Source organism: Hylobates moloch, unplaced genomic scaffold, assembly GCF_009828535.3.
Source record: "Hylobates moloch isolate HMO894 unplaced genomic scaffold, HMol_V3 SCAFFOLD_1, whole genome shotgun sequence".
Lineage (NCBI taxonomy): Eukaryota > Metazoa > Chordata > Mammalia > Primates > Hylobatidae > Hylobates > Hylobates moloch.
In genome coordinates this window covers 72,583,835-72,610,346 of record NW_026652276.1, presented here as the reverse complement: position 1 = coordinate 72,610,346, position 26,512 = coordinate 72,583,835, and the positions used below count along the sequence as shown (strand labels likewise).

The window sequence follows — 26,512 nt, the reverse complement described above, 5'->3', positions numbered from 1 at the left end:
AGCAATGGCAACAAATGCCAAAATTGACAAATGGGATCTAATTAAACTAAAGAGCTTCTGCACAGCAAAAGAAACTACCATCAGAGTGAACAGGCAACCCATAGAATGAGAGAAAATTTTTGCAATCTACTCATCTGACAAAGGGCTAATATCCAGAATGTACAATGAACTCAAACAAATTTACAAGAAAGAAACAACCTCATCAAAAAGTGGGCAAAGGATATGAACAGACACTTCTCAAAAGAAGACATTTATGCAGCCAAAAGACACATGAAAAAATGCTCGTCATCACTGGCCTTCAGAGAAATGCAAATCAAAGCCACAATGAGATACCATCTCACACCAGTTAGAATGGTGATCATTAAAAAGTCAGGAAACAACAGGTGCTGGAGAGGATGTGGAGAAATAGGAACACTTTGACACTGTTGGTGGGACTGTAAACTAGTTCAACCATTGTGGAAGTCAGTGTGGCGATTCCTCAGGGATCTAGAACTAGAAATACCATTTGACCCAGCCATCCCATTACTGGGTATATACCCAAAGGAGTATAAATCATGCTGCTATAAAGACACATGCACACGTATGTTTATAGTGGCACTATTCACAATAGCAAAGACTTGGAACCAACCCAAATGTCCAACGATAGACTGGATTAAGAAAATGTGGCACATATACACCATGGAATATTATGCAGCCATAAAAAATGATGAGTTCATGTCCTTTGTAGGGACATGGATGAAGCTGGAAACCATCATTCTCAGCAAACTTTCGCAAGGACAAAAAACCAAACACCGCATGTTCTCACTCATAGGTGGGAATTGAACAATGAGAACACATGGACACAGGAATGGGAACATCACACACCGGGGCCTGTTGTGGGGTGTGGAGAGTGGGGAGGGACAACATTAGGAGATATACCTAATGTTAAAGGAAGAGTTAATGGGTACAGCACACCACATGGCACATGTATACATATGTAACAAACCTGCACGTTGTGCACATGTACCCTAAAACTTAAAAGTATAATAATAAAAAATAATAATAAAAGCAGTAATTTATTATGAATACATAGGGGTGTCTCAGGGTTAGGGCACCTGGACCTCAGGGATGGACTGGAAATTTGAATAGGAACTCCTGTCGCCTGCCTTTGCTTTGCCCTGAGTGTATGTGCCTCATTTTTTCTTCCCTTCCAGTGCTTTGCCCATGTGGTGAAATACTGCCTTTTTATAGTTGCCTAATGTTACCATTTCAGGCATACTCCCAGATTGTCTGTGAATGCCTCTGAATCCCAGTTCCAATTTTTTAAGTGAGAAAGTCATTGCTCAAGCTGGGGTAGATGTCCCCTGCCCTGCCTCCAGTCAAGTATGGCTACTATAAACTTGACTGTCAGGCCCCAATCTCTGTGTCTGGTTGAGGTGGCAGAGTGGGAGAGGGAGACACATTCTGAGAAGATGGGAAGGTTGTGAGCTAGGCAGACACCACAAAAGGTGTTTTATGCAGGGTAGTAGTAGAAGTAGGGGTTATCACTAAAATCTAGGCACTAGGTGTTGAGGGCCTGAGCTAAGGTTAGTTAGGTGCAGTGTAGACAGAAAGAAGAAAGTGGATTTAAGAGATACTTAAAAAATAAGTAAACATAATTTGCTACCTCATCAAATATAGGAGGCTTGTGAGAAGGAGGAAGTCTACATTTCATATTTAAATTACTGGGAATCTGGAGAATTGAGAATTGAGGAGGATTGAGTTTTATGGCAAAGATACTGAGTTTGGTTTGGACACACTGTATTTGTGGTCCCATGGAATATTAAGTATTGCTGTTCAGTAGACACCTGAATGTAAGATTTGGAGTTCAGGAGTGAGATTTCCACTGAGATTTGGGAATCATCTGGGTAGAGTTAGCAGCTGAAGCTGTGAATCTGGATAAATTCATATAGAAGACTACAGAGTGAAGAATGGAATCCAAGGACTATCAGTATATATAGGAATAGAAGAAGTGCTTATCAAGTAGCCAGTCTGTGACATTAGACAAGGAAGGAATATGGTTTTTAACATTATGGAGAATGTGAATATAGGATATGCTAAAGCCCTGAAAGATAAAATAGAGTCCATGGCTTACTAGTTAATAGCAATATGTACTGGGTACTGTGCTGTTTTACTTATTTCTCACAGCTGCCAAACTCTTTATTATTCCTACTTTAAGGATCAGACAGCTTGCCCACAGTTTTACAGCTAGGTGGTAGAACCAGGATTCTGCCCTTAGGGGGCAGGCACGGTGGCTCATGCCTTTGGTCCCAGCACTTTGGGAGGCTGAGGCAGCTGGATCACTTGAGGTCAGGAGTTTGAGACCAGCCTGGGCAACATGGTGAAACCCTGTCTCTACTAAAAATACAAAAATTAGCCGGGTGTGGTAGTACATGCCTGTAGTCCCAGCTACTCAGGAGGCTGAGGCAGGAGAATTGCTTGAACCCGGGAGGCAGAGGTTGCAGTGAGCTGAGATCGCACCACTGTACTCCAGCCTGGGGGACAGTGCGAGACTCAAAAAAGAGTCTGCACCTAGGCTGGGCATGGTGGTTCATGTCTATAATTCCAATCCTTTGGGAGGCTGAGGCAGGCAGATTGCGTGAGCCCAGGAGTTCAAGAGCATTCTGGGCAACGTGGCAAAAACCTTGTCTCTACCAAAAATAGAAATTAGCCAGGCATGGTGGTGTGTGTCTGTAGTCCCAGCTACTCAGGAGGCCGAGGAGGGAGGATAACTTGAGTCTGGGAGGCGGAGGTTGCAGCGAGCTGTGATCGTGCCACCATACTCCACCCTGGGCCACAGAGTGAGACCCTGTCTATTAAAAAAAAAAAAAAAAAAAAAGAGTCTGCACCTACTCACTGTGCTTAGTGTCTCAACGGAAATTGAGAGAGATTCTGACTTAGCTAGTTATTGTAGAATATGTTACTAAGGTGATTATAGTAATGGAGGGTAAACTTTTTAAAATTTTATTTTTAATTGTGGCAAAATACACATAAAACATAAAATTCACTATCTTAATCATTTTTAAGTGTATAGTTCAGTAGTGTTATGTGTATTTGTATTGTTGTGCAGCCAATCTCCATAACTTTTTTATCTCATAAAACCGAAACTATACTCATTAAATAGCTACTCCCCATTTCCTCTTCCCCCAGCTTCTGGCAACCACCATTCTGCTTTGTATCTCTGTGAATTTGGCTGCTCTAAGAACCTCATATAAGTGGAATCATATAGTTACTGTCTTTTTGTGACTGGCTTATTTTACTTAGCTTAATGTCCCCAAGGTTTATTCATGGAGGGCAAACTTTTATTTATTAGAACAAATTTTTATAGCCTTTACATATTGAGGAGGATATTATTATCTTACTGGTTTTGAAAAAAATAATTATTTCAGGGTTGGTGACATTTAGACTCCTTATAACCTCTATAATGATAAATTATATACATTAGCATAATTATCTGAATGTCCGGGATAAAAATCTTTAACAAGAGAATATTTACTAAGAACTTAAAAAGCATTAAAAACAAACAATACCTTTTCAGTTTTTAACTCATTTGTTTAAGAAGGACAGCTGTGGTGTATTTTTGCCCTGTAGTGATTTTGTGATCCATGGGATTCACAGATTTAAAATACAGTTTTTGTAATATTTACAGGAATGCCTAAGGTCATTCACCTATTTTTTACGAAGTTTTGTTATGGAGGCTGGTGTGTTTGGTACTGATTGGAAGCATCTTATGTAACTGGTGAAGGAATCTAACGATGCCCTGCATTTATACCTCTGTTTAGGAATGTGGTCAGAGTCTTCTTACTGTTTTGAATATGACAGTGGAGTCCAGATTAGCTCCCCAGTTCACTACTTTTGAACTTTAGGAAGTTACTTAAATTTTCTAAGTTTGAATTTTGCTACTTGTAGAATGAGAATATTAGTAGCTCCTACCCCATAGCATTCTTCTGAGGATTAAATGTGGTAATGTGAATAAAGTGCTTAGCATGGTGACTGGCACATAGTAAGTGTTCAATGAATGTTATATGTGACTGTTATTACTGTCATGATGTTTGGTATACCTGTGTTTGAAGAGTCCCAAAAGGTCTACTGTAGCTGGAAATCCATTCCATCCCTTGTTTTAATAATGATTATTTGCTTCACCTGAATTGAATTTAGGAAATATTAATCTGTGCTGAATGCTTCAGAGGATTCAAAGTTGAGTAGAATACAATTTCTGCCTTCAAGAAACTTATACTTAAGTGTTTAAAATGGAATAATTTTATCTATAGTGATTTTAGAACCTGCATCTTCTACAATGTTAAGTTTTGAACTAAAAGTGTAGTAATAAATCCAGGTGAGAGTATGGTTTAAACATTTTACAACCATCTTAAAATTTCTGTAAAATAGTCTTTGACTTGTGCATTTTGTTTGTTTATTCCAGCCAGCACCTAACCAAGTCACTTTTCATCTGCCACTACATCGTTACTATGCTATGTTTTTGAGTAAGGTAAGACTGTCATTAAACAATTCTGTTCTTTTTTTTTTTAATTTTCAGAAATAAGAATTGAATTAGTAACTTTTTTATTGTAATTTTTAGGCTGTGAAATGTCAAGAACTAGATTTGGATTCTGTTTTACCAGATCAGGAAATGTTAATGAAACTAATGATTCACCCACTCCAAATTCAAGTATGTATTCAGGCATTTAAAAAGTTTTGAAGTGGATTCCTTGTTTAAGTGATTCTTCCTTTATTTATATGCCTTTCATTGTTATTAGAGCTGAGATGTTTGAAAACTTTTTTTAAAAAGTTGTTATTGTATTTTTGCCAGATTATGTTTAGGTATTTTTCATTTTATGAGATTTACTTTTTAGTTTTACTTTTTCCAGGAATTCTTTTCATGATATTTGCTTATGGGCTGTTATTTAACGTACTATATAGCACTGTTTTGGGAGTTAGGAGATCTGAAAGATTCTAGCCTTGGTGCTACCACTGTCTTATTTTCCACAAGGTTTAGGGTAATTCACCTCCTTGATTCTCAGTTTCCGTATCTGTATAGTGAGAAGATAAAGAAGAAAGAAGAATTAGCTTATATAAGCACTGTGATTTCTTTTAATACCAGCACTATAATTTGACAGGCCAGCTTTTTATATACATTAGAGGGACTTGCACTTCAATTTGTTTTTCCTGGCAATTTTAGATTTGTTAATTATTATAATATTGAATTTGAACTCTGGGTGTTAGGAAACAGATAAAATTATGACTGCTTGAAGCCAGGTGCGGTGGCTCACTCCTGTAATCCCAGCACTTTGGGAGGCCAAGGCGGGCAGATCACGAGGTCAAGAAATCGAGACCATCCTGGCCAGCATGGTGAAACCTTGTCTCTACTGAATATACAAAAATTAGCTGGGCGTGGTGGCATGCACCTGTAGTCCCAGCTACTCGGGAGCCTGAGGCAAGAAGAATTGCTTGAACCTGGGAGACAGGGGTTGCAGTGGGCCGAGATCGCGCCACTGCATTCCAGTCTGGCGACAGAGTGAGACTCTGTCTCAAAAAAACCAAAAAAAATTATGACTGCCTAGTTTTAGTTGACACTGGAGATAAATACATGAAGAATTAAATACTGATATAGTGAGAACATTTATTCTAACCTCCAATATTTGGAAAATTAGTAGTATAGATTTAAGATTGAGTTAGAGTGAATTAAAGATGTAGAATGTATTCATTGACTTTGAACAGTTGATTTTATTTTATGCTTATTCCAGTGTCTTTCTTTAAACATATATATTAGGTTTGTTGTTGTTGTTACTTAGGGTTTTCTTGAGGGAGAAATAGAGTGAAACATAAGCATTGATTTCTTGTGAAAGATGTCAGTGAAAGTCATTATAAATGTGTCCAGAGGCCAACATGGAAAACCAACTCATGTTTAAACTCTAAAAAAGTGGCTATGTAAAAACATAATTATTGTTAAAAAAAATGTAAAAGTGTATTTCAACTGATTAACGTTGGACAGAATATCGGGCTCATACTATGATTACATCATTAAATATTTTGAAATAGTTATTTATAATATTTTGTAAAGATTGAGTTTAGATAATTTATTCTTTGTCCAATTTACTTTTATTAGGCAAGTCTTGCTGAAATCCACAGCAATATGTGGGTAAGAAATGGTCTGCAAATAAAAGGACAAGCCATGACCTATGTCCAGTCTCATTTCTGTAATTCCATGATTGATCCTGACATTTACCTGTTACAGGTAAGCCAGCTAGATAATGCAGATATACTTTAGAAGTGTCTCATTTGTACCCAAGGGATTTTAATTTATAGAGGTGACTGAGTGATGACATGGAGATGCCAATGCCATTGAAAGAATAATTTATTACGTACATTTCCCAGGAGAAGAGGCATACCACCCAACACAAGGCTACAAGGAAAGCACCAGATTTTGGTCAAGAGGCAGAAAGGAGTGAGGGGAGAGCCTAGGCTAGAGCCTTTATTGGGGTTTCTGCAGGCAAGGCAAGGCAAGGCAAGGCAGGATTGGCTAGTTTGAATAATTCCAGCAGACTTTGAGGCATAGGGGCTGTACCTGGCTCTGCAGTACCTGGCGCTGGGTTGATTTAGGGCAGGGGAAATACTGGGTTGATGTATGAGAGTTAGATAAAGACAGTGGTTGGCTTGCATGACAGGTATTTTCCCAAGTAAGTTACTTAGTATGTTTAGGAATTAGCTGGCTCTGGGAGGGACTGTCTTCAGGTCTGTAAGGCCCCTCAAGATGTCAAAACATCATAACATACAGAAAATAAAAATCTTGGCCAGGCATGGTGGCTCACGCCTGTAATCCCAGCACTTTGGGAGGCCAAGGCAGACAGATCACTTGAGGCCAGGAGTTTGAGACCAGCCTGGCCAACACGTCGAAACCCTGTCTCTACTAAAAATACAAAAATTAGGCAGGTGTGGTGGCACACGCCTGTAATCCCAGCTACTCGGGAGACTGAGGGATGAGAATTGCTTGGGCCTGGGAGGCAGAGGTGGAGGTTGCAGTGAGCTGAGATTGCACCAGCTTGGGTGAGAGTGAGACTCTGTCTAAAAAAAAATAAAATAAAATAACAAAAAACAAAAAAAGTATAGAAAAACATGATTGATAGAAGGAAAACTGAATATTGAGAAATAAAACATTTTGTTTTCTTTTAAAGGTTTGTGCTTCTAGACTTGACCCAGATTATTTTATTTCATCCGTCTTCGAAAGGTAGGCATAATTTTATTAAGACAGGTTTTAGGAAGTGTCCGGTTAATTTCGTTTTAATTTATAAAAATATGTTTCAAATATTTCTTCTTGTAGATTTAAGGTAGTGGATTTGTTGACAATGGCATCACAACATCAAAATACAGTACTTGATGCAGAGCATGAGAGGTCGATGTTAGAAGGCGCTCTTACATTTCTTGTGATTCTTTTGAGTCTTCGTTTACATTTAGGTAAAACTCACTGATACTAATACTTAGGTATCAACTGTTTTCCTCCCTTTCTCCCCCTCCCTGTGGTAGTAACTGGCTTAGGGAAAAAAGGAAAGGATGTAGATAAATTTAAACAATGTTTCAAACTCTTGATATGTTGTACTGTAGGTATACCTTTTAGAATATCCTTAAGATATCCTTTGCTTAAGGGAACTGCAAACAGCAGTTAAACTGCAGTTATGTTTGAAGCATTGCTGCTTTACTCTTTAATTTGAAGCATCTTATATTTGGTAAAACAGCTTAATAAAAAGTGTGGTAAGTTTTTTTCTTTATAATTTATGTATACTCAGATTTGTTAATTCTGTTTTTAATAATTTTAGGAATGTCTGATGATGAGATTCTCAGGGCCGAGATGGTAGCCCAGCTGTGTATGAATGACAGGACACACAGTTCATTGCTGGACCTCATATCCTTTTAAAATTTTACTTTCTGTTAGTTGCAGAATCTAAAATAAGTAATTTTTATGAGTAACAGTTTATCAATTTTTTGATTAATTTTTTTTCAAAGTTGAAAAATAATATAGAAAAAGAAGAATACCAATTGTGTGCTCAAGTATGTATTCAGGCCTGGTAACTGTTTTTTTTTTTTTTTTTTTTAAATCTCCTATTATTACCTCTTGGGGAACTCTTCTTAGACTTCAGGGTAGATTTCAGGACTGAATGATGGCTTTGGCCACCCCAGCATTTAACCTTCTAGGACAGCATTACTGAACATTTTGTAAAAGACAGCTAGGTCTATTTTGTTTGTGTAACCAGGATGCAATTCATGGTTAACAGTTAAAGTTATACCTTATGATTATTATTACTAGGATTTTAAACATTTTGAGGGTTTTTCTGTAGAATTTGGTCTTAAAGGATTTTTGAATTTGTAGATTATTGTGTACAAACAGGGAACCTGTGGTTCTTTGTATAGGACTGAACATAGAATGAGAATCTGATTATCTTTTTAAGTTAACGTTAATAAAATTTTACACAAAGATTATCAAGTAATTTTGTGATAAAATTTCTGGCCGAATTTAGTATTTGTATATCTTATGACTATGTTTGGAAGAATTGGCTAAACTTTTTGTTTTGTGAAATAAGTCCTATTAGAATGCCTGTTTGACAACCTTGATTTTTGTAAGCAGCATCAATTTGATACTGTCTGATGATTTCCTTCAGTCATTATGAACTATGCGTCAGTGTTATTATAGAGTAAAAATGATCTTTGTGTCTTTCAATTTTAAAGATTTATATACTTTGAGGAGAGAATCTTTTTGGTTTGCCTCTTTGCTTAAATTTGCTTAGCATTGTTTTCTTTGGGGATGAAATTTGTGTTTTTTGAAAAACAATCTTTGCTCATAAAAATCTTGGCTAATTTTTCACAACTTCTTTCTGTTTTTTAAGGAAAAGTTATTTACAAAATGATGAAAATGAAGACACATTTTTATAAGTTTTTCAATCGTTTTCTGAAATTTGATAAATTTATTTTGGGGAAAATATACCTGGGAACTGCTGCAGCATACAATTTATTAGTAGGCTCCTAGATTAAACATATTTTCAAAAATCACAATTAGAAACAGTTATTATTGAACTGTTGTATTATATAGCCCTCTTGTGGCCAGCTTTATATATTACAGCCAATTACTATTTGTCTACTTCAGCAAAATGAGAATCTAGAGTACCTTGGAAAGGCTATAAATCTGGCTTTTTGTTATTAATATTTTTTCTTGACATATATATCATATTCCAGAAAATCCTAATCCCAAAAGTGGCATTATTCCAGGCAGTTACAGCTTTGAATCAGTTTTATCAGCTGTAGCTGATTTTAAGGCTCCTGTTTTTGAACCTGGAGGTTCTATGCAACAAGGCATGTATACTCCCAAAGGTATGTTTATATACATAAATGGACTCTTTCAAATATCAATTCTTGAATGGTGAATTCTTCTGTGTATTAAAAGAAAATGTTTACCTTTTATTCATTCAAGCTTTGGTTTTCTTTTCTCCATTTTGTTATAAATGTATGTCTTTATTGGTAAACAGTGATACTGCTTTCAATTACTTAGAAATCTATAGCTTTATGTTACACTAAGACTTCTTAGATGACTCTGAACTATAAAGGAAATTTGTATTTGAACTCTAATTCAGTTTTATAAGTGATCATAACCATAAATGAACCAGAAACTATAAAACAAAATGTATATTAAAAATATTTTGAATGTATTTACTCTCCAAATTTGATTTTGAAACAGCGAAAGAATCCTCCCACCCAAATTTTAACTTGAAATAGTTCAAATTAAAGTCTGTATAGGCTAGGCATGGTGGCTTATGCCTGTAATCCCAGCACTTTGGGAGGCCGAGGTGGCTGGATCACCTGAGGTCAGGAGTTCGAGACCATCCTGGCCAACATGATGAAACCCATCTCTATTAAAAATACAAAAAAATTAGCCAGGCGTGGTGGCAGGTGCCTGTAATCCCAGCTACTTGGGAGGCTGAGGCAGGAGAATCGCTTGAACCCAGGAGGTGGAGGTTATAGTGAGCCCCTATTGCGGCCACTGCACTCCAGCCTGGGCAACAAGAGTGAAACTCCATCTCAAAAAAAAAAAAAAAAAAAAAGTCCACATAGAATGCTGATAGCACTTACTTACATTTTGAACCTATGTTAAACGCACAGAATGTTTTCCTTAAGTGGATGATTGGTTTTGGAAGGCTTTTCCCCGCTAAATTCATAGTTGACATCCTTGACAGGAGCCAGAAGTAAGTGAGGTTTTGATTTACACAGTCTTTTTTTGTTTGACTTTCAGATTTTCACTTCTCTAAGTGAAAATTTTGAAGGAAGTAGCAGTTATGTGCTTCTTGACTCCCTCAACACATTGTCTAAATGAAAAACCAATGCCCATTTTGAAGTTGTAAATAATATATACTGTACTGTGTGTGTTTGGCAAAGCAGAACAGAAAAGCCTTATTTGGGATTTTTCAGGGAGTTCACAAGGAGCAAGAAAATCCAGAGTCTCTGGTTGGAAAGTATTCCATTAAAAGAAAATCACAGTATTTTTTTAGTGTAGAGGATATTTTGTGTGTAAAATTAGATGAATTTGGGAGTGGAGTGGTTCTGTGGTGTAGTGCAGTGCTTATAAAAGTGTGATGTGAGGATGGATTACATCTCTGTCAGACTCACTTGTGCTCCTCATTAAAATGCAGGTTCCTGTGTCTCACCTCCTATCTGCTGTCATCAGAATCTCTGTGGGTGAGATCTGGGAATCTGCTTTTTAAAACAAGCTCTTTAGATGATTGTTCTGAACAATGCTGAGATGGAATACCGGCCATTCGGAGATTAGAGCAGGGAAATTGAGTGTCATATTTAAATACTGTATGAATTATATTTGCTAGTTGTGTGGTTTAGGAAATCAGTTTGTTTTTTTTTTTTTTGTTTGTTTGTTTGTTTGTTTTGGAGACAGAGCCTCACTTTGTCACTCAGGCTGGAGTGCAGTGGTGCCATCACAGCTCACTGCACCCTTGACCTACTGGGCTCAAGCGATCCTGCCACCTCAGCTTCCCCAGTAGCTGGGACCATAGGCACCCACCACCATGCTGGCTAATTTTCATGTGTTTTGTAGAGACAGGGCCTTGCTGTGTTGCCCAGGCTGGTCTCGACTGTTGGGCTTAAGCAATCCTCCTGCCTCAGCCTCCTAAAGTACTGGGATTAGAAGTGTGAACCGCCGTGCCCAGCCAGTTTTTTTATCTTTGGATTTGGCTTCTTATCTGTAAAATAAGTTTTTAAACTTTTAAAAGTGGTTGAAACAAGCCTCTGGTTTCGGGGACTAAGCCTTAAGTGAATTTGTTATATTAATATAAAACCAACAAAAGCTGGCCTACTCCTGTTAAAGTGGATGTGGGTAGTGAACCTAGCTTCTCCTCTGCCCTGCTATCCACTTGCTCCTAAAGTGGCCCCTGTTATACGTCTGTGGTAATTCAGCTCCATGGAACACTGTTTGAAGCCCACTGGGCTAATTAATCGCTAAAGTTTTCTTCCATTGCTAAGGTTGTGCAATTCTGATAAAAGCTTTGGCATGTTAATTATGCGAAATAATAGACTTTAAAGAGAAGGACGATCAAGGCCGGGCGCAGTGGCTCACGCCTGTAATCCCAGCACTTTGGGAGGCCGAGGTGGGCGGATCACGAGGTCAGGAGATCGAGACCATCCTGGCTAGCATGGTGAAACCTGTCTCTACTAAAAATACAAAAAATTAGCTGGGCTTGGTGGCGGGCACCTGTAGTCCCAGCAACTCGGGAGGCTTAGGCTGGAGAATGGCATGAACCCGGGAGGCGGAGCTTGCAGTGAGCCGAGATCACGCCAGTGTATTCCAGCTTGGATGACACAGCGAGAATCTGTCTTTAAAAAAAAAAAAAAAAAAAAGGACGATGAATGATTCTAGAAATAGTAATAAAGGTCTTTGTGAAGGACTGTCTTCAGAATTTTAAGTCATACTTCTGATACTTTAAGATGAATAGCTTGTTACATGAAACTAGGGACCGTGGTTAACAATGGTTACCAGTGTCTTGTGCTAGAAAGTTGTAATTATAGTCGATGGGTAGGAAGAAGCTTAAGCTTCTCACCATGTTGTCAAATGTTAGGAATTTTGCTAGAGAGAATGAGAGAAAAAAAATCTAGTAAGGAAATACTATGAAGGCAGTGGTTTCTAAAATTATTATCTCAGTCCATCCTTTAGATTTTTGCCACATCTAAGTAGCCGCTCTACTGAAATATACTTAGTATTTCAGTATTTTTTAAAATGAGTTAACCTAAAAAAAAAAACTTTGCCTCTTCCTAAGGTGATTATTAGTGAGGTGTCATGAATTTTATTTGCAAGTTACAATTTTCTAATATACATTATACACATTAAAAATAATTACATAATTATTAAAATGAAAAGCTTTATATACTTAATACTTAAAATCATCTTGTGAACCATCAGTTGTACACATTCCACACATAGGATGGTGGTTCCTAATTATGCAGAAGGTAAGGAGACAAATGATCAGTTTTAGCAAAGGAGTAGAAAATCTTTTATAAACAAAAAAGACTTATAAAGTGGGTTTCTTCAAAATTAATAGCTCATTAACTTTTTTTTTTTGGAGACTGAGTCTCACTCTGTTGCCCAGGCCGGTGTGCAGTGGCGTGATCTTGGCTCACTGCAACCTTCGCCTCCTGGGTTCAAGTGTTTCTCCTGCCTCAGCCACCCGAGTAGCTGGGATTACAGGTGTGTGCCACCACGCCTGGTTAATTTTTGTATTTTTAGTAGAGACGGGGTTTCACCATGATGGCCAGGCTTGTCTCGAACTACTGACCTCAAGTGATCTGCCCACCTCAGCTGCCCAAAGTGCTGGGATTACAGGCATGAACCACCGTGTCCAGCCTCATTAATCTTTAAATCTAGTTTTCATGTTTTTACTTTTAAGTACTTTTTTTGTTTAATACTTTTTTTTGGGGAAATGAGGTCTGGCTTTGTTGCCTGGGCTGGTCTCAAACTCCTGGGTTCAGGTGAGCCTCCTGGCTAAGCCTCCCAAGTAGCTGGGACTACAGGTGTGAGGCATCATGCCCTACTTAACTTTAAATACTCTCAAAGGTCCTAATGTGCTGTGTTTCTTTCTAATTGGCACCTTACAAAAACCAACAACAATGAGGTAAACTTTTCTGATGAGGCATTGTTGTATTACAAAACTTTTGTTCTTTAGTGCTTGCTGAACTCAAGAGAACATTCCTGATGATGAAATTGTGATTTTTGACTTAGAAAAGTAAGCATGGCATCAAGCTTCTTAAGGCAAATACTACAGTCAGATTAAATTGTTCTGTCTTTTAAATGTAAAATATACTTAACAAATGTAATAAGTCAATAAATATTGATTTTATTTCTGAGAAGTCAATGTTTCTACTTTCTTTTGAATAATAGCTGAAGTCTGGGATCAAGAGTTTGACCCTGTCATGGTCATTCTTCGAACAGTTTACCGTAGAGATGTGCAGTCTGCAATGGACAGATATACTGCATTGTAAGTCCATCAAATTGATTAGCATCATAACAGTATTTTATATTTCTGTGGAAAAATTTCATTGATAGCACAGATACGATATGCTCTCATTAAAGTATACTTTCATTCTTTAAAGGTGAAAAAATAATTTAAGGTTTAAAAAATAATCTGGTGGAGATTTATGTTAAGATCTTTATCCAAAATTTGATGTTAATCTGATAAATTTAGAACATGATCACTAAATTAAAAAACAGAAACTTATTTAGTTGCTGTTCCATCAGTGGAATTAAAGGTTTGGTTTTGTGTTGTTCTACTTTTGAACCAGTAGAGGAGGCACAAGTTAAGAGAATAGAATTCTCTGACATCAGAGATGGTGATGGGTGTCTGTAATAAGTGAACATATTTCTGTGTTCATGACAACTGGGAAAATAGCCAAAGCAAAATTAATTTTACTTGTAAATATTTAACAAAATAGTTTACAGTATTGATCACTGCAGAAGACAAAAATTTTGAAAGATATCTTTTAAATGCAGAATTCAATCTTGTATGTTATTGTAAATTGTAGACTGTTGTAAATGTATTATTTCCACCTCTTTTTAAACCTTAACAGTTAATATTATATTGCCGATATCATCTTTTACTTGTGCTTTCCTACAGCCAAAGTTAAACATTTAAAAAGCAAGTTTAAATGATGCAAATGTCCTTGATTTTGAGAAAGTATTAATACTTATCCAGATAAGTATCAAAGTGAAACTTCTCTTTTGCCAAGACTTTGCAGTAATACAAATATCTATCACAGACAAATATCTGAAGAAAGTTTTTAATGTGGAATTTTAATTCACTTCCTCCCCCCAAACAAAACCAAAACAATCTTTAAATCAACAACAACAACCCAGTTCAGCCATCAGCATCTCTCTCCCCCTTTCTCTAAACCCTTGGAGAAATTAGACTGAGGTTCTCTTTCTCTGGTTTCTTAACTCCCTCTTTTTCTGCTTTTCATGTAGTTTTGTAAAAATGTACTTGCTTGTAGTCTTTTACTAAACTCTTAGCTCCTTGAGGGAAGATATTTTTATCTTTGTATCTCGTCTACATCTTTAATACTTATCTCAATGCTGGCACTTAGTAGGTATTCATAATATATTTGTTGAATAAATAAATTTGAGTAATTCCTGTTGAAAAATTGAAAAATGAAGAAAATTGGGAAGAAGCATTTGCATGGAAAACCTAATTGAGACTTCATAAACACTAGTCTTAAATGGCTCTGCCTTTTTTTCAGGGTAGTGATGATGGTTAGTTGTTTTGAATGTATAAGAATTAAGTAAATTTTATTCTCTTTTACTTTGTAGTTACTAGAAATTTGGACTGAAATTGGGCTGAAACTTTCAAAGCTTTGAAGGAATCGTTAAATAATGCAATCAATTTTAAAGGGGAAATTTTATTTAACAGCACACATTTGTTGAATGCTCCGCCTCGGCCTCCCAAAGTGTTGGGATTACAGGCATGAGCCACCGTGCCTGGCCTATTTGTTTGCTCTGGATCATTTTCATCTGCTTTTTAGTTTTAAGGGACAAAAAGTGGCTTAACTGATTATACTGGGAGGGATCTTTTTTTATTTGCAAGCAGGCCTTTTGGAGGTCATCTTGCAAACTAAAATGAAATATGGTCAGATAAATTTAAACTTTCGTGTTCTCACAATTTAGCTCTGTGCCAGGCACTTTAAAGGCAATCAGTAAATATTTGTTAAATGAATGAAAAGTAGATTTCTTTCAGTTTTTGTGCTGAGAGTTTAAGTGAAAGTAAGCCATTTGCTTTATGTGATGCTTAGGTGCTTAGAATTTTAGGCTCTTATTGCTGGAAAAGGCCTTTAAGATCTAGTCCAGGTTTTATAAAAGCGTCTCTTGGGCCATCATTGAAGACAGAGTTGGGCAACAGCAAGAAGAGGCTTAAGAGAGTGAAAGTGGCTCATCCTGCTTCCCTCACTCCCTTCCAAATACCCCTGAGTGGGCATTCAGCTCTTAAAAAGAAAACGAAAACAAGACAACAACAACAAAGCAAACCAACAGTTGGAAAACCATCCATTCATTTCAGTGTTGTATTTTATATATGAAGACATTGTGGCTCAGAAAAGCTCAGTGAAAATATGTGTGTTTTTTGTTTGTTTGTTTTTGAGACAGGGTCTCACTTTGTCACCCAGGCTGGAGTGCAGTGGCGTGATCATAGCCCACTGTAGCCTCCAACTTCTGGACTCAAGTGATCTTCCCATCTTACCCTCCTGAGTAGCTAGGACTACAGGTGCACACCACCATGCCTGGCTAATTGTTTAAAAGTTTTTTGTAGAGGTGGGTTCTTGCTATATTGCCCAGGCTGGTGTTGAACTCTTAGTCTCAAGTGATCTTCCTGTCTCAGCTGCCCATAGTGCTAGGATTATAGATGTGAGCCATTATGCCCAGTGAAATATGTCTGACAGTGGCAGTGTTGTTAGAACTATGAGCTAGGCCATTTCCAAAGATAGAAATGATTTCATAAAGCATCTGTTTTAAATTGAACTGGAAAGTACATTTTTAAAAATATGTAATTTCTTGTATTTCTGTTGCCTCCTGTCTCCCATCTTGAAGGTTAATGGCTGCTGCCCCATGTTTGAAAGTATGATGTATGAGTTTATATATATCATTTTTGTCTCAGACTAGTCAATAATTACGTGTTGGTTTGAGTCACAAATAAGTTTTTTCTGTCATGTAGCATTTCATTTGCATTATTCTATTAATGCTTTTGAAAAGAGCAGTCAAAATGATGTATTACTCGGGCCTTCAACAAATACATAACCTTTATTTTGGAACAATTTATTAATCTAGGTGCCATATATTTAGTGGCTACTGCTTAAAGCAAACAAAGAAACAAAGTAAAATTAAAAATTGCTTTTTTATGCTAAATGAAATAGAATAGTTGAAATATTTCATCATGACTGTTGGGATCATTTTGAAAATTACATTTATATATTGTCACTGTAGTATTATATACAAACCAATTTATTTATTTATTTTTATTTATTTTTATTTTTTTGAGATGGAGTTTCACTTTTGTTGCCCGGGCTGGAGTGCAATGGCGTGATCTCGGCTCACTGCAACCTCTGCCTCCCGGATTCAAGCTATGCATCCGCCTCAGCCTCCCTAGTAGCTGGGATTACAGGCGTGCGCTACCATGCCCGGCTAATTTTGTATTTTTAGTAGAGACGGGGTTTCTCCATGTTGGTCAGTCTGGTCTTGAACTCCCGACCTCAGGTGATCCGCCCACCTCGGCCTCCCAAAGTACTGGGATTACAGGTGTGAACCACTGTGCCTGGCCCAGAAACCAGTTTTTTTAAATGCAAAGTTAATTTTATAGCGTCTTCATAGTCATAGGTACAGCTTATTTCTCTGATATATTAATGATAGTTTTCTTATTTTTAAGATTTTTTTCTTCATTCCATGTAGTTATCTGTTTCCTCTAAGACGCATTTTCTTTTTTTATTATTATACTTTCAGTTCTAGGGTACATGTGCACAACGTGCAGGTTTCTTACATATGTATACATGTGTCATGTTGGTGTGCTGCACCCATTAACTTGTCATTTACATTAGGTATATCTCCTAATGCTATCCCTCCCCACTCCCCCCACCCCACAACAGGCCCCGGTGTGTGATGTTCCCCATCCCATGTCCACGTGTTTTCATTGTTCAGTTCCCACCTATGAGTGAGAACATGCGGTGTTTGGTTTTCTGTCCTTGCGACAGTTTGGTCAGAATGATGGTTTCCAGCTTCGTCCATGTCCCTGCAAAGGATGTGAACTCATCCTTTTTTATGGCTGCATAGTATTCCATGGTATATATGTGCCACATTTTCTTAATCCAGTCTATCATTGATGGACTTTTGGGTTGGTTCCAAGTCTTTGCTATTGTGAATGGTGCTGCAATAAACATACGTGTGCGTGTGTCTTTATAGCAGCATGATTTATAACCCTTTGGTTATATACCCAGTAATGGGATGGCTGGGTCAAATGGTATTTCTAGTTCTAGATCCTTGAGGAATTGCCACACTGTCTTCCACAGTGGTTGAACTAGTCAGTGTAAAAGTGTTCCTATTTCTCCACATCCTCTCCAGCACCTGTTGTTTCCTGACTTTTTAATGATTGCCGTTCTAACTGGTGTAAGATAGTATCTCATTGTGGTTTTGATTTGCATTTCTCTGATGGCCAGTGATGATGAGCATTTTTTCATGTGTCTATTGGCTGCATAAATGTCTTCTTTTGAGAAGTGTCTGTTCATATCCTTTGCCCACTTTTTGATGGGGTTGTTTGATTTTTTTCTTGTAAATTTGTTTAAGTTCTTTGTAGATTCTGGATATTAGCCCTTTGTCAGATGAGTAGATTGCAAAAATTTTCTCCCATTCTGTAAGTTGCCTGTTCACGCTGATAGTAGTTTCTTTTGCAGTGCAGAAGCTCTTTAGTTTAATTAGATCCCATTTGTCAATTTTGGCTTTTGTTGCCATTGCTTTTGGTGTTTTAGACATGAAGTCCTTGCCCATGCCTATGTCCTGAATGGTATTGCCTAGGTTTTCTTCTAGGCTTTTCATGGTTTTAGGTCTGACATTTAAGTCTTTAATCCATCTAAGATGCATTTTCTATTGTTCAGTCTCTAGCTTTCGAGTTAGAGGCGTTCCCCTGATGTCTGACAATGTTGACTGCTTGTTACTAAGAGCTCTTGAGTGCATTGGTGGAACTTGTAGATTCTGAATTTTAATATAGGGTGATTTGGGTAGGCAGGTTTGTTGAGAAGCACTTGTGTGAGATCTTTCTTTTTGGCCTGGTCAGATTCCTCAGGGAAGTATCCTCAGATATTGCCCGGAAGGAAATGGTATTGCTGCTATTATTCTGTAAACAGATTGGGAGACAAGGCCTAGGATCTCTGAGTCAAATACGCATATGATGATTTTAATCTCTCATCCTCATATCCTCAATTGTACTTGCTATTTTATCCTCCCCAGAGATGAGTTCTATAGCCAAAATTCTGTTTCAGTGGTGGAAAGGCAGTTTTCATCCAGTCCTCCTTATTTTAGCCTCCACCTTCCCACCTCCATTTATAAAGGTACCATATGCTGCCAATTTTGTTGCTCATTTTTTAATTGCACTTTTTATTATTGAGTTTTAACACCTCTTTGTATATTCTGAATACTAAACTTATCAGTTATATGATTTGCAAATATTTTCTTTCTCCCTTTTTTTTTTTTGAGACAGTGTCACTCTGTTGCCCAGGCTGGTGGCATGATCACAGTTCTCTGCAGCCTTGCGCCTCCCCAGGCTCATGTGATCCTGATTGGCTTCCCGAGTAGCTGGGACTACAGGCATACGCCACCACACGTGGCTAATTTTTGAATTTTTTGTAGAGATGGGGTCTCTACATGTGTTGCCCAGGCTGGTTTGATCTCTGCAGCTTAAGTGATCTGCCTGCCTCAGTCTCCCAAAGTGTTGGGATTACAGGCATGAGCCATTGCGCCCAGTCTGTAAATGTTTTCTGTCATTCCGTGGATTGTCTTTTTCACTTACTTGAAAGTGTTCTTTGAGTCACAAATGTTTTAAATTTTGATGAATTCCAGTTTTTTTCTTTAATTTTCCTGTTTGTTGCCTAAATTAATTTAATTTTCCTTCTGTTGCCTAAATCAAGGTCACAAATACCTAAACCTATGTTTTTCTCCGAGAGTTTTATGCCTAAAAATATAAAACTAAAGCTGAAGCTTTTACATCAAATTCTCTGATCGATTTTGAGTTAGTTTTTATGTATGCTGTGAGGTAGTGGTCCAGCTTCATTCTTATTCATGTGGTGTTCCTTTGAGTTTTAATAGACCTTGCCTGTTCAACAACCTGGGCCTCATACATCTTTTCTTTTTTTTGTGGATAACTTAAAACTACACGTTCACTTTCTTTAAAGGTTATAGGCTTGCTTAGGTTATTTCTTGAAAAAAATTGCTAAGTTATATTTTTCTAAGAAATCTTTATCTTAAGTTTATCCTTAATGATTAAAAAATCTTCCCTGTGTTTTTATTCCTATTATTTATTTGTGTTTGCTATTTCTTATTTTGAATTAGGTGTCATATCAGATGATTATCAGTTTTACTATGTTTTCTTTTTTTTTTTTTTTGAGACGGAGTCTCGCTCTGTCACCCAGGTTGGAGTGCAGTGGCGCGATCTCGGCTCACTGCAAGCTCCGCCTCCTGGGTTCATGCCATTCTCCTGCCTCAGCCTCTCCGAGTAGCTGGGACTACAGGTGCCCACCACCACGCCCAGCTAATTTTTTAATATTTTTAGTAGAGACGGGGTTTCACCGTGGTCTCGATCTCCTGACCTCGTGATCCGCCCGCCTCGGCCTCCCAAAGTGCTGGGATTACAAGCGTGAGCCACCGCGCCCGGCCAGTTTTACTGTGTTTTCTAAGAACCAACTTTTGATTGTCTCTCTCCTCCCACCACCATTTTCTATTTCATTCTTATTCTTTTTTCCTCTATTATTTATTATCTTTTGTTTTTGTTTTTTTTTTTTTTTTTTTCGAGATGGAGTCTTGCCCTGTCGCCCAGGCTGGAGTGCAATGGCAGGATCTCTGTTCACTGCAAGCTCCGTCTCCCAGGTTCATGCCATTCTCCTGCCTCAGCCTCCTGAGTAGCTGGGACTACAGGCACCCGCCACCACACCCAACTAATTTTTTGCATTTTTTTTTTTTTTTTAATAGAGACAGGCCTTCACCATGTTAGCCAGGATGGTCTCGATCTCCTGACCTCGTGATCCGCCCACCTCAGTCTCCCAAAGTGCTGGTTTTACAGGTGTGAGCCATCGTGCCAGGCTTTTTTTTCCTTTTTTGAGACAGTCTCACTCTGTCTTCCAGGCTGGTGTGTGGTGGTGCAATCTTGGCTCACTGTAGCCTTTAACTCCTGGGCGCAAGCGATCCTCCCACCTCAGCCTCCTGAGTAGCTGGGATTACAGGGGTGCATCACCATGCTTGGCTAATTTTTGTATTTTTTGTAGAGACGGTTTCATCATGTTGCCCAGGGTGGTCTTGAACTACTGAGCTCAAAGCGATCTGCTTGCCTTGGCCTCCCAAAGTGCTGAGATTACAGGTGTGAGTCACTATGCCAGGCCATTATTATCTTCTTTCAGTTTAGTTTGGATTGTCTTTTTTCCTTTTCTTGGATACTTAGTTGTTGCTGTTGTTTTAGTGCATTTGGTTTTCATTTTTAATTACTCCCTTTTAATTTTTATTGTTATAGATTTTGAAAATATTTTTAATTGATATATCTTAGCCTTAACGTTACCTTTTACACAGTATTTGAAGATACTTCTCTGATAGTTTCATACATGTATACAATGTGTGATGATCAAATCAGGGAAATTGGGATATTCGTCACCGGAAACATTTATCTTCTTTTTATGTTGGGAACATTACAGTTCTTCTAGCTATTTTGAAATATAAAATACATTATTATTAACTATAATTTGGATGCTTAGCTGTTGATTTTTTAACAAATGTATGCATTTTAAGACTATGTATTTCCTTCTAAGTACTGCTTTAGTTGTGGCCCACAACGTTTTCTATATAGTTTAGGCTTTACATTTTTCTGTTACGATTTTTAATGGTGTCTGAATTTCTAAGATCATAGTGCTTTAAAATGTCTGCATGTCTGGAGTTTTGAGTTATATTTTTAAGTTGGTTTCTAGTTTTATTTGCTATGTGACAAGAGAATGTGGTTCATGTATCTGTTCTTTTGATATTTGTTGAGATTTACTTTGCATTCTACATATTTAGTCAATTTTTATAAATATTCTAAGTGCTGTTAAAATTATGTGTATTCTCTAATTGTTGCATGTTGCCTTTGCCCATGCTTCTTAATTGTGTTGTTAAAAATCTTAAAACTCTTTACCAATTTTTTTCTGGCTCTCATTTAGATAAGTATATTAATATCCTTTACTGTGGTTGTGAATTTGTCATTTTCTCTGTGTAATTCCCTCAAAATTTGCCTTTTGTGTTATGAGGCTGCTATTACAGTTGTCCCCTCTTATCTGGTTTAGTTTTCTGTACTTTCAGTTACCTGTAGCCAATGGCTGTCCAAAAATATTAAATGGAAAATTCCAGAAATAAATAATTTATAAATTTTAAATTATATGCCATTGTAAGCAGGATGATGAATTCTCGTGCCGTCCTGCTCTGTCCCACCTGGGATATGGGTTGTTCCTTAATCCAGTGTACCATGCTGTGTGTACTACTCACTTGTTAGTTATTGACATTGTCTGCTCCCGACATCCAGCCATCACATTGTCATGGCCAGATGTTTCAGGATCATCTGAAGCAGGTGTTCCTCCTTCTGATGACATGTTGTTAGAAGGTCATTAGTAGCCCGATACCATGTCACAGTGCTTACTTACCATCATTCACTTCACTTCATCTCATCACATAGGCATTTCATCATCTCATATCATCACAAGAATAACAGGAGTGAGTATAGTACAATGGTCCCCCTCTTATCCTCAGGACGTGTTCCAAGACCCACAGTGGATGCCTAAAATGAGGGATGGTATCCAAACCCTATATATACTATGTTTTTCTCCTACAATACATGCCTATGATAAAGCTTAACTTATAAATTAGAGATAGTGAGAGATTAACAGTAATAACTAAAGGTAAAATAGAACAATTATAACAATACTTTGAATGGCATGCAATTGAAAACATATGAATTATTTCTGGAGATTTTAATTTAATATTTTCTGACCGTGGTTGACCATGAGTAACTGAAACTGTGGAAAGTAAAACTAGGTATAAGGGGGACTACTATACATAAGGTATTTTGAGAGAGAAAGCATGTACACATTCACCTAACTTTTATTACAGTATATTGCTGTAATCTGTTATCACTGTTGTTAATCTCTTACTGTGTCTAATTTATAAATTAACCTTTATCATAGGTATGTATGTGTAGGAAAACACAGTATGTAGAGAGTTTGGTACTATCCATATTTTCAGGCATCTACTGGGGGCTTTGGAACATGTTCCCTGAAGATAAGAGGGGACTACTGTATTTGCACACAAGTTCATAATTATCTTCTTGGGGAACTTGTTCTTACGTCCCAGAAGAGACAGACAGGCTAATTCATTCTCCTTGTGAGTTACTCTTTCAGTGAGGGTAAAGCCTGTCAAGGGTCTCAGCTTTAGGTGGGATCTCAGTTCTATCTCTGAGCCTTGTGTGAGCCCAACACACCTTGTGATCTATTTGCTCAAGGACTTTAAAACCACTGGCACAGCGTTAGTGCTTGTCATTAATTCCTTCTTTTTTTCTGGTAACTGGAGAATTCCACTTTTGTGTGAGCTCAAATACGCATTCAAAAGATTACATTTATATTTTATCCAGCTTTTCCAACCATTGGTAGTGGGAGAATTTTCAGGTTGTCTATTTTGCTTAATTGTTACAGCTGGAAATTTCCTTGCTGAGTACTTCATGTGTATTCTTTCTGTTCATTTCTCTTTGTTAGCACTTTAAAGTTTATATATTTTTAAATTTTCAGCTTAGCTCTCTTTACTCATTTTTAGCCATTAGGAAAAGAAATAGTAATGTTCATTGTGTGGAGAATAGATACCTCTTTGTCATTTTAAGCAATTTGATTAAAAATAGCACTGCATAAAATATTGTGACAGAAATTGGTGTCTATAAATTACATTTAAACCACAGTTTGATTTTGAGGCTCTCATTTAATTCCAGTTTTGTTTTATTTTTACAGTTTAAAACAGAGTGGAAAATTTCCTGGAAATCCCTGGCCTCCGTATAAGAAAAGGACATCACTCCATCCCAGCTATAAAGGTCTTATGAGACTTTTGCACTGTAAAACTTTACACATTGTGCTATTCACTCTGCTTTACAAGGTACAGTAGTAATTTGAATAGAAAGACTAAGCTTAGAATTTATTTTTAAATAATAATCCTAAAGGATAATATTTACTTTAAAGTACCACTTATAACGCAAAGTGTGTTTATACATTTAAGATGTATGAAGATATGTTATAATCACATATATTTGAAATCCAAGTTGAACATAACAGAATAGCTACAGCATTCTTTGTGAGAAACTATTTATCTTATCTAGCTACCGATAAAAATATCTGTTTATGGCTTCTGTAGAACAGTAAGTGAACTACAAGAGGTGTGGAATGAGCTACAGGGACCAAACAACCATCAGAACCCACTAAAATGACAAAACTAGAATGGCAGTTATGTGAGCCAGTGAATCTTAGGTTGGGAGGTTCTTTTTGCTTTTTCCCTCTAATCAGGAAAGTGACGTGGAAGGATTTGAGTGTGGTTTCTATGTGGCAAGATCAAACATTGTTTTTGACAAACATTTTAGGAACTCACAAGATGATGCTTTTACTTTCTTGTTATCTAAAATTTGTTTTATTTTGGGATCTTCTCACATAAGACAGATTTATTTGACTAACATTAATTGTGTACTCAAAAACTTGTGTGAAACATAATATTGTATGTATGTGTGTATATAATAGGGATTTTTATAATCTCATCTGCATGAAAGATGAAAGAAGGCTGGGCGCGGTGGCTCATGCCTGTAATCCCAGCACTTTGGGAGGCTGAGGTGGGCAGATCACAAGGTCAGGAGTTTGAGACCAGCCTGGCCAACATGGTGAAACCCCGTCACTACTAAAAATACAAAAATTAGGTGGGTGTAGTGGTGGGCGCCTGTAATCCCAGCTTCTTGGGAGGCTGAGGCAGGAGAATTGCTTGAACCCAGGAGGTAGAGGTTGCAGTGAGCCCAGATTGTGCCACTGCACTCCAACCTGGATGACAGAGCAGGACTCCATCTCGGGGTGGGGGGAAAAAAAGAAAGATGAAAGAAAAAAAATAACTATACTCATGTACATAACTATATAGACATGATAAATGTCTATCTATGCAGGTAGATACAAAGAAAACCTATTGTTCTTCTTCCTAATTAGAATTTAAAAAATTAAAAATTAAAAGAAATTCAAAGAAAAATAAGAATATTTGTTATACAAATTTCCAATTACTATGTAGAATCATTTAACACATTATTTAAGAAAGTATATATTTAGTTAGGTAGGAATTTTAGTTTTTTTCTTAATTTTATAATGAAATAATACTTTTGAATTTCTATACTTCTCTTCCTTTCTACCCTACCCATGACCAATTTTTCATTGTACTTGTTTCTAAAGTTTTCCTGTTACGATTTTGGACAGATGTCTCAAAAAAACACCTTGGGTGGTTTATTTTCATTAACTTCGAAGAGGGTTATTCAGTAATTGATTTAAAATGCTCTTTTTCTTTATTAAAAAATGTAGAATATCTTTTTGTACTGAAAAGATATTTGTATTTGTTTTACAAATAATGGACAGTCTTTGAATATTTACTTGGTGCCAGATTTTGTTTGAAATGCTTTATATATACTTGTAAACATTATTTTGTTTAAGCTAGCAAAAATCCTTATGAGTGCAAGTTCTGTTATTATTCTCCTTTTTCAGATATGAAATTGAGTTTTAGAGGTTAAATAACTAGTTCAGATGGGGAAGCTAAGTACTGTTATAAGTAATAATTAATAAGTGACAAATAAGTAATTCAGGAAAAATTAAGGAAGCCTTATGGCAAATTATTTATTATGCTCTTTCAAGTTATATTTTTCAATTTTCTCATATGCTAAATGTACAAATAGTATTTTATGAAAAATAAAAAGACAATGTTTTAGTTGTTACAAGACTATTATAAATGAATTTTTCTGAACTTTAAAATAGCTTTCTTGATTTTACTACTAGTAATAATAAAATTCTCCATTGACATTGCGTTGGCAAGTCGACTTTCTAAAAATCAATTTTAGTAAACCACCTTTATCCTCTGACGTGTTTAATGTCAAAATAAAACTCTCTGGAAGCACCATTTTTCTTTCTTTCTTTTTTTTTTTTGAAGTACTTAATAGAGGGATTTTTTCCCTCCTTAGCTCTTAAGTTATTCATTTAAAGCTGTAATCCCACAAGCTTTGAAGTCAAAATTTAATTGAATTTAGCTGGTAATGTTTTATTTATCAAGAGGAGATAGTATAGTAATGATAGTCAGTGGCCTGGGAGTCTGAGGTCTGTGTTCTAGTGTTGCTTATACTAGCTAGCTGGTTGTGTGGCTGAGCCTTGGTTTTCTCTCCACAACATAGTGGATCAGAAAGGATGACTTCTGTGGTCTCCCAGCCTTCAGTCTCCTGCTGCTGCTGCCTCTGCTCCTCACATTATTGGCACCACCCACTCACTATTTGTTGAACACCCATTGCTAGACACTATACAAAGCAAATGATAGATATTAACTCATGCAATCCTTACAACAATTCTGGGCTATGATTTCAGTTTTATTTTTCTTTTTGTTTTTGTTTTTTGTTTTTTTTTTTTGGATGGGGATGGGACAAGTGAAAGTGCTAGGAGGGGCTCTATAATTCCAATTTTAGAGATAAGAAGACTAAGACCAGAGTCTGTTGCTGAAGGTCAACTAGGAATAGACAGAAATTTGTTTAAAAATCTGTTTCTTAAAAGGTTTTGAATGCCTATGCTCTTCACCACTGTGCCATACAACAGATGAATATAGAAGCCCTCTGAATCGTCAGAAAAACATGAGAGAGTCAGTGACTTGAAAGTCTCTCTATTCTTTAGTTGTGGTAGGTTAGGTCTTAAGCAATTAAGACCTCCTTTCCAAGTCCCCTCAGCCATCTGGGCAGCTTCTGCGAGGCTCAGCTTATCCTGTCCTCTTTTTTGCTCTCTGCTATCTCGCCTCAATTAAAACTGCTGCTGCCTACAGAATTTCTTCCTTTCATCCTTTCCATCATTTGGCCAGATGACTTTTATACTGAGGACAAGATGAAAGCTGCCAGGCCATTTTGTTACTTGTGGTATTTTAGATATCTTCTGGTTAGTGGTCTGTTATATCATA

General features: G+C 37.0%; 1 protein-coding gene across 4 annotated transcripts in view; it reads left to right on the top strand.

Moving 5' to 3' along the window:
- The window catches only part of UBR3 (ubiquitin protein ligase E3 component n-recognin 3), a 270,447-nt gene that overhangs the window by 105,144 nt on the left and 138,791 nt on the right, over nucleotides 1-26,512 (top strand). For all 4 annotated transcript variants that reach the window (XM_058441285.1, XM_058441287.1, XM_058441284.1 and 1 more), the window contains 9 exons: nucleotides 4,442-4,507; nucleotides 4,598-4,687; nucleotides 6,125-6,253; nucleotides 7,191-7,243; nucleotides 7,337-7,470; nucleotides 7,830-7,917; nucleotides 9,236-9,375; nucleotides 13,439-13,535; nucleotides 23,305-23,446. In XM_058441285.1, coding sequence (XP_058297268.1) covers nucleotides 4,442-4,507; nucleotides 4,598-4,687; nucleotides 6,125-6,253; nucleotides 7,191-7,243; nucleotides 7,337-7,470; nucleotides 7,830-7,917; nucleotides 9,236-9,375; nucleotides 13,439-13,535; nucleotides 23,305-23,446 — 939 coding nt within the window. The remainder of the gene's footprint in view (nucleotides 1-4,441; nucleotides 4,508-4,597; nucleotides 4,688-6,124; nucleotides 6,254-7,190; nucleotides 7,244-7,336; nucleotides 7,471-7,829; nucleotides 7,918-9,235; nucleotides 9,376-13,438; nucleotides 13,536-23,304; nucleotides 23,447-26,512) is intronic.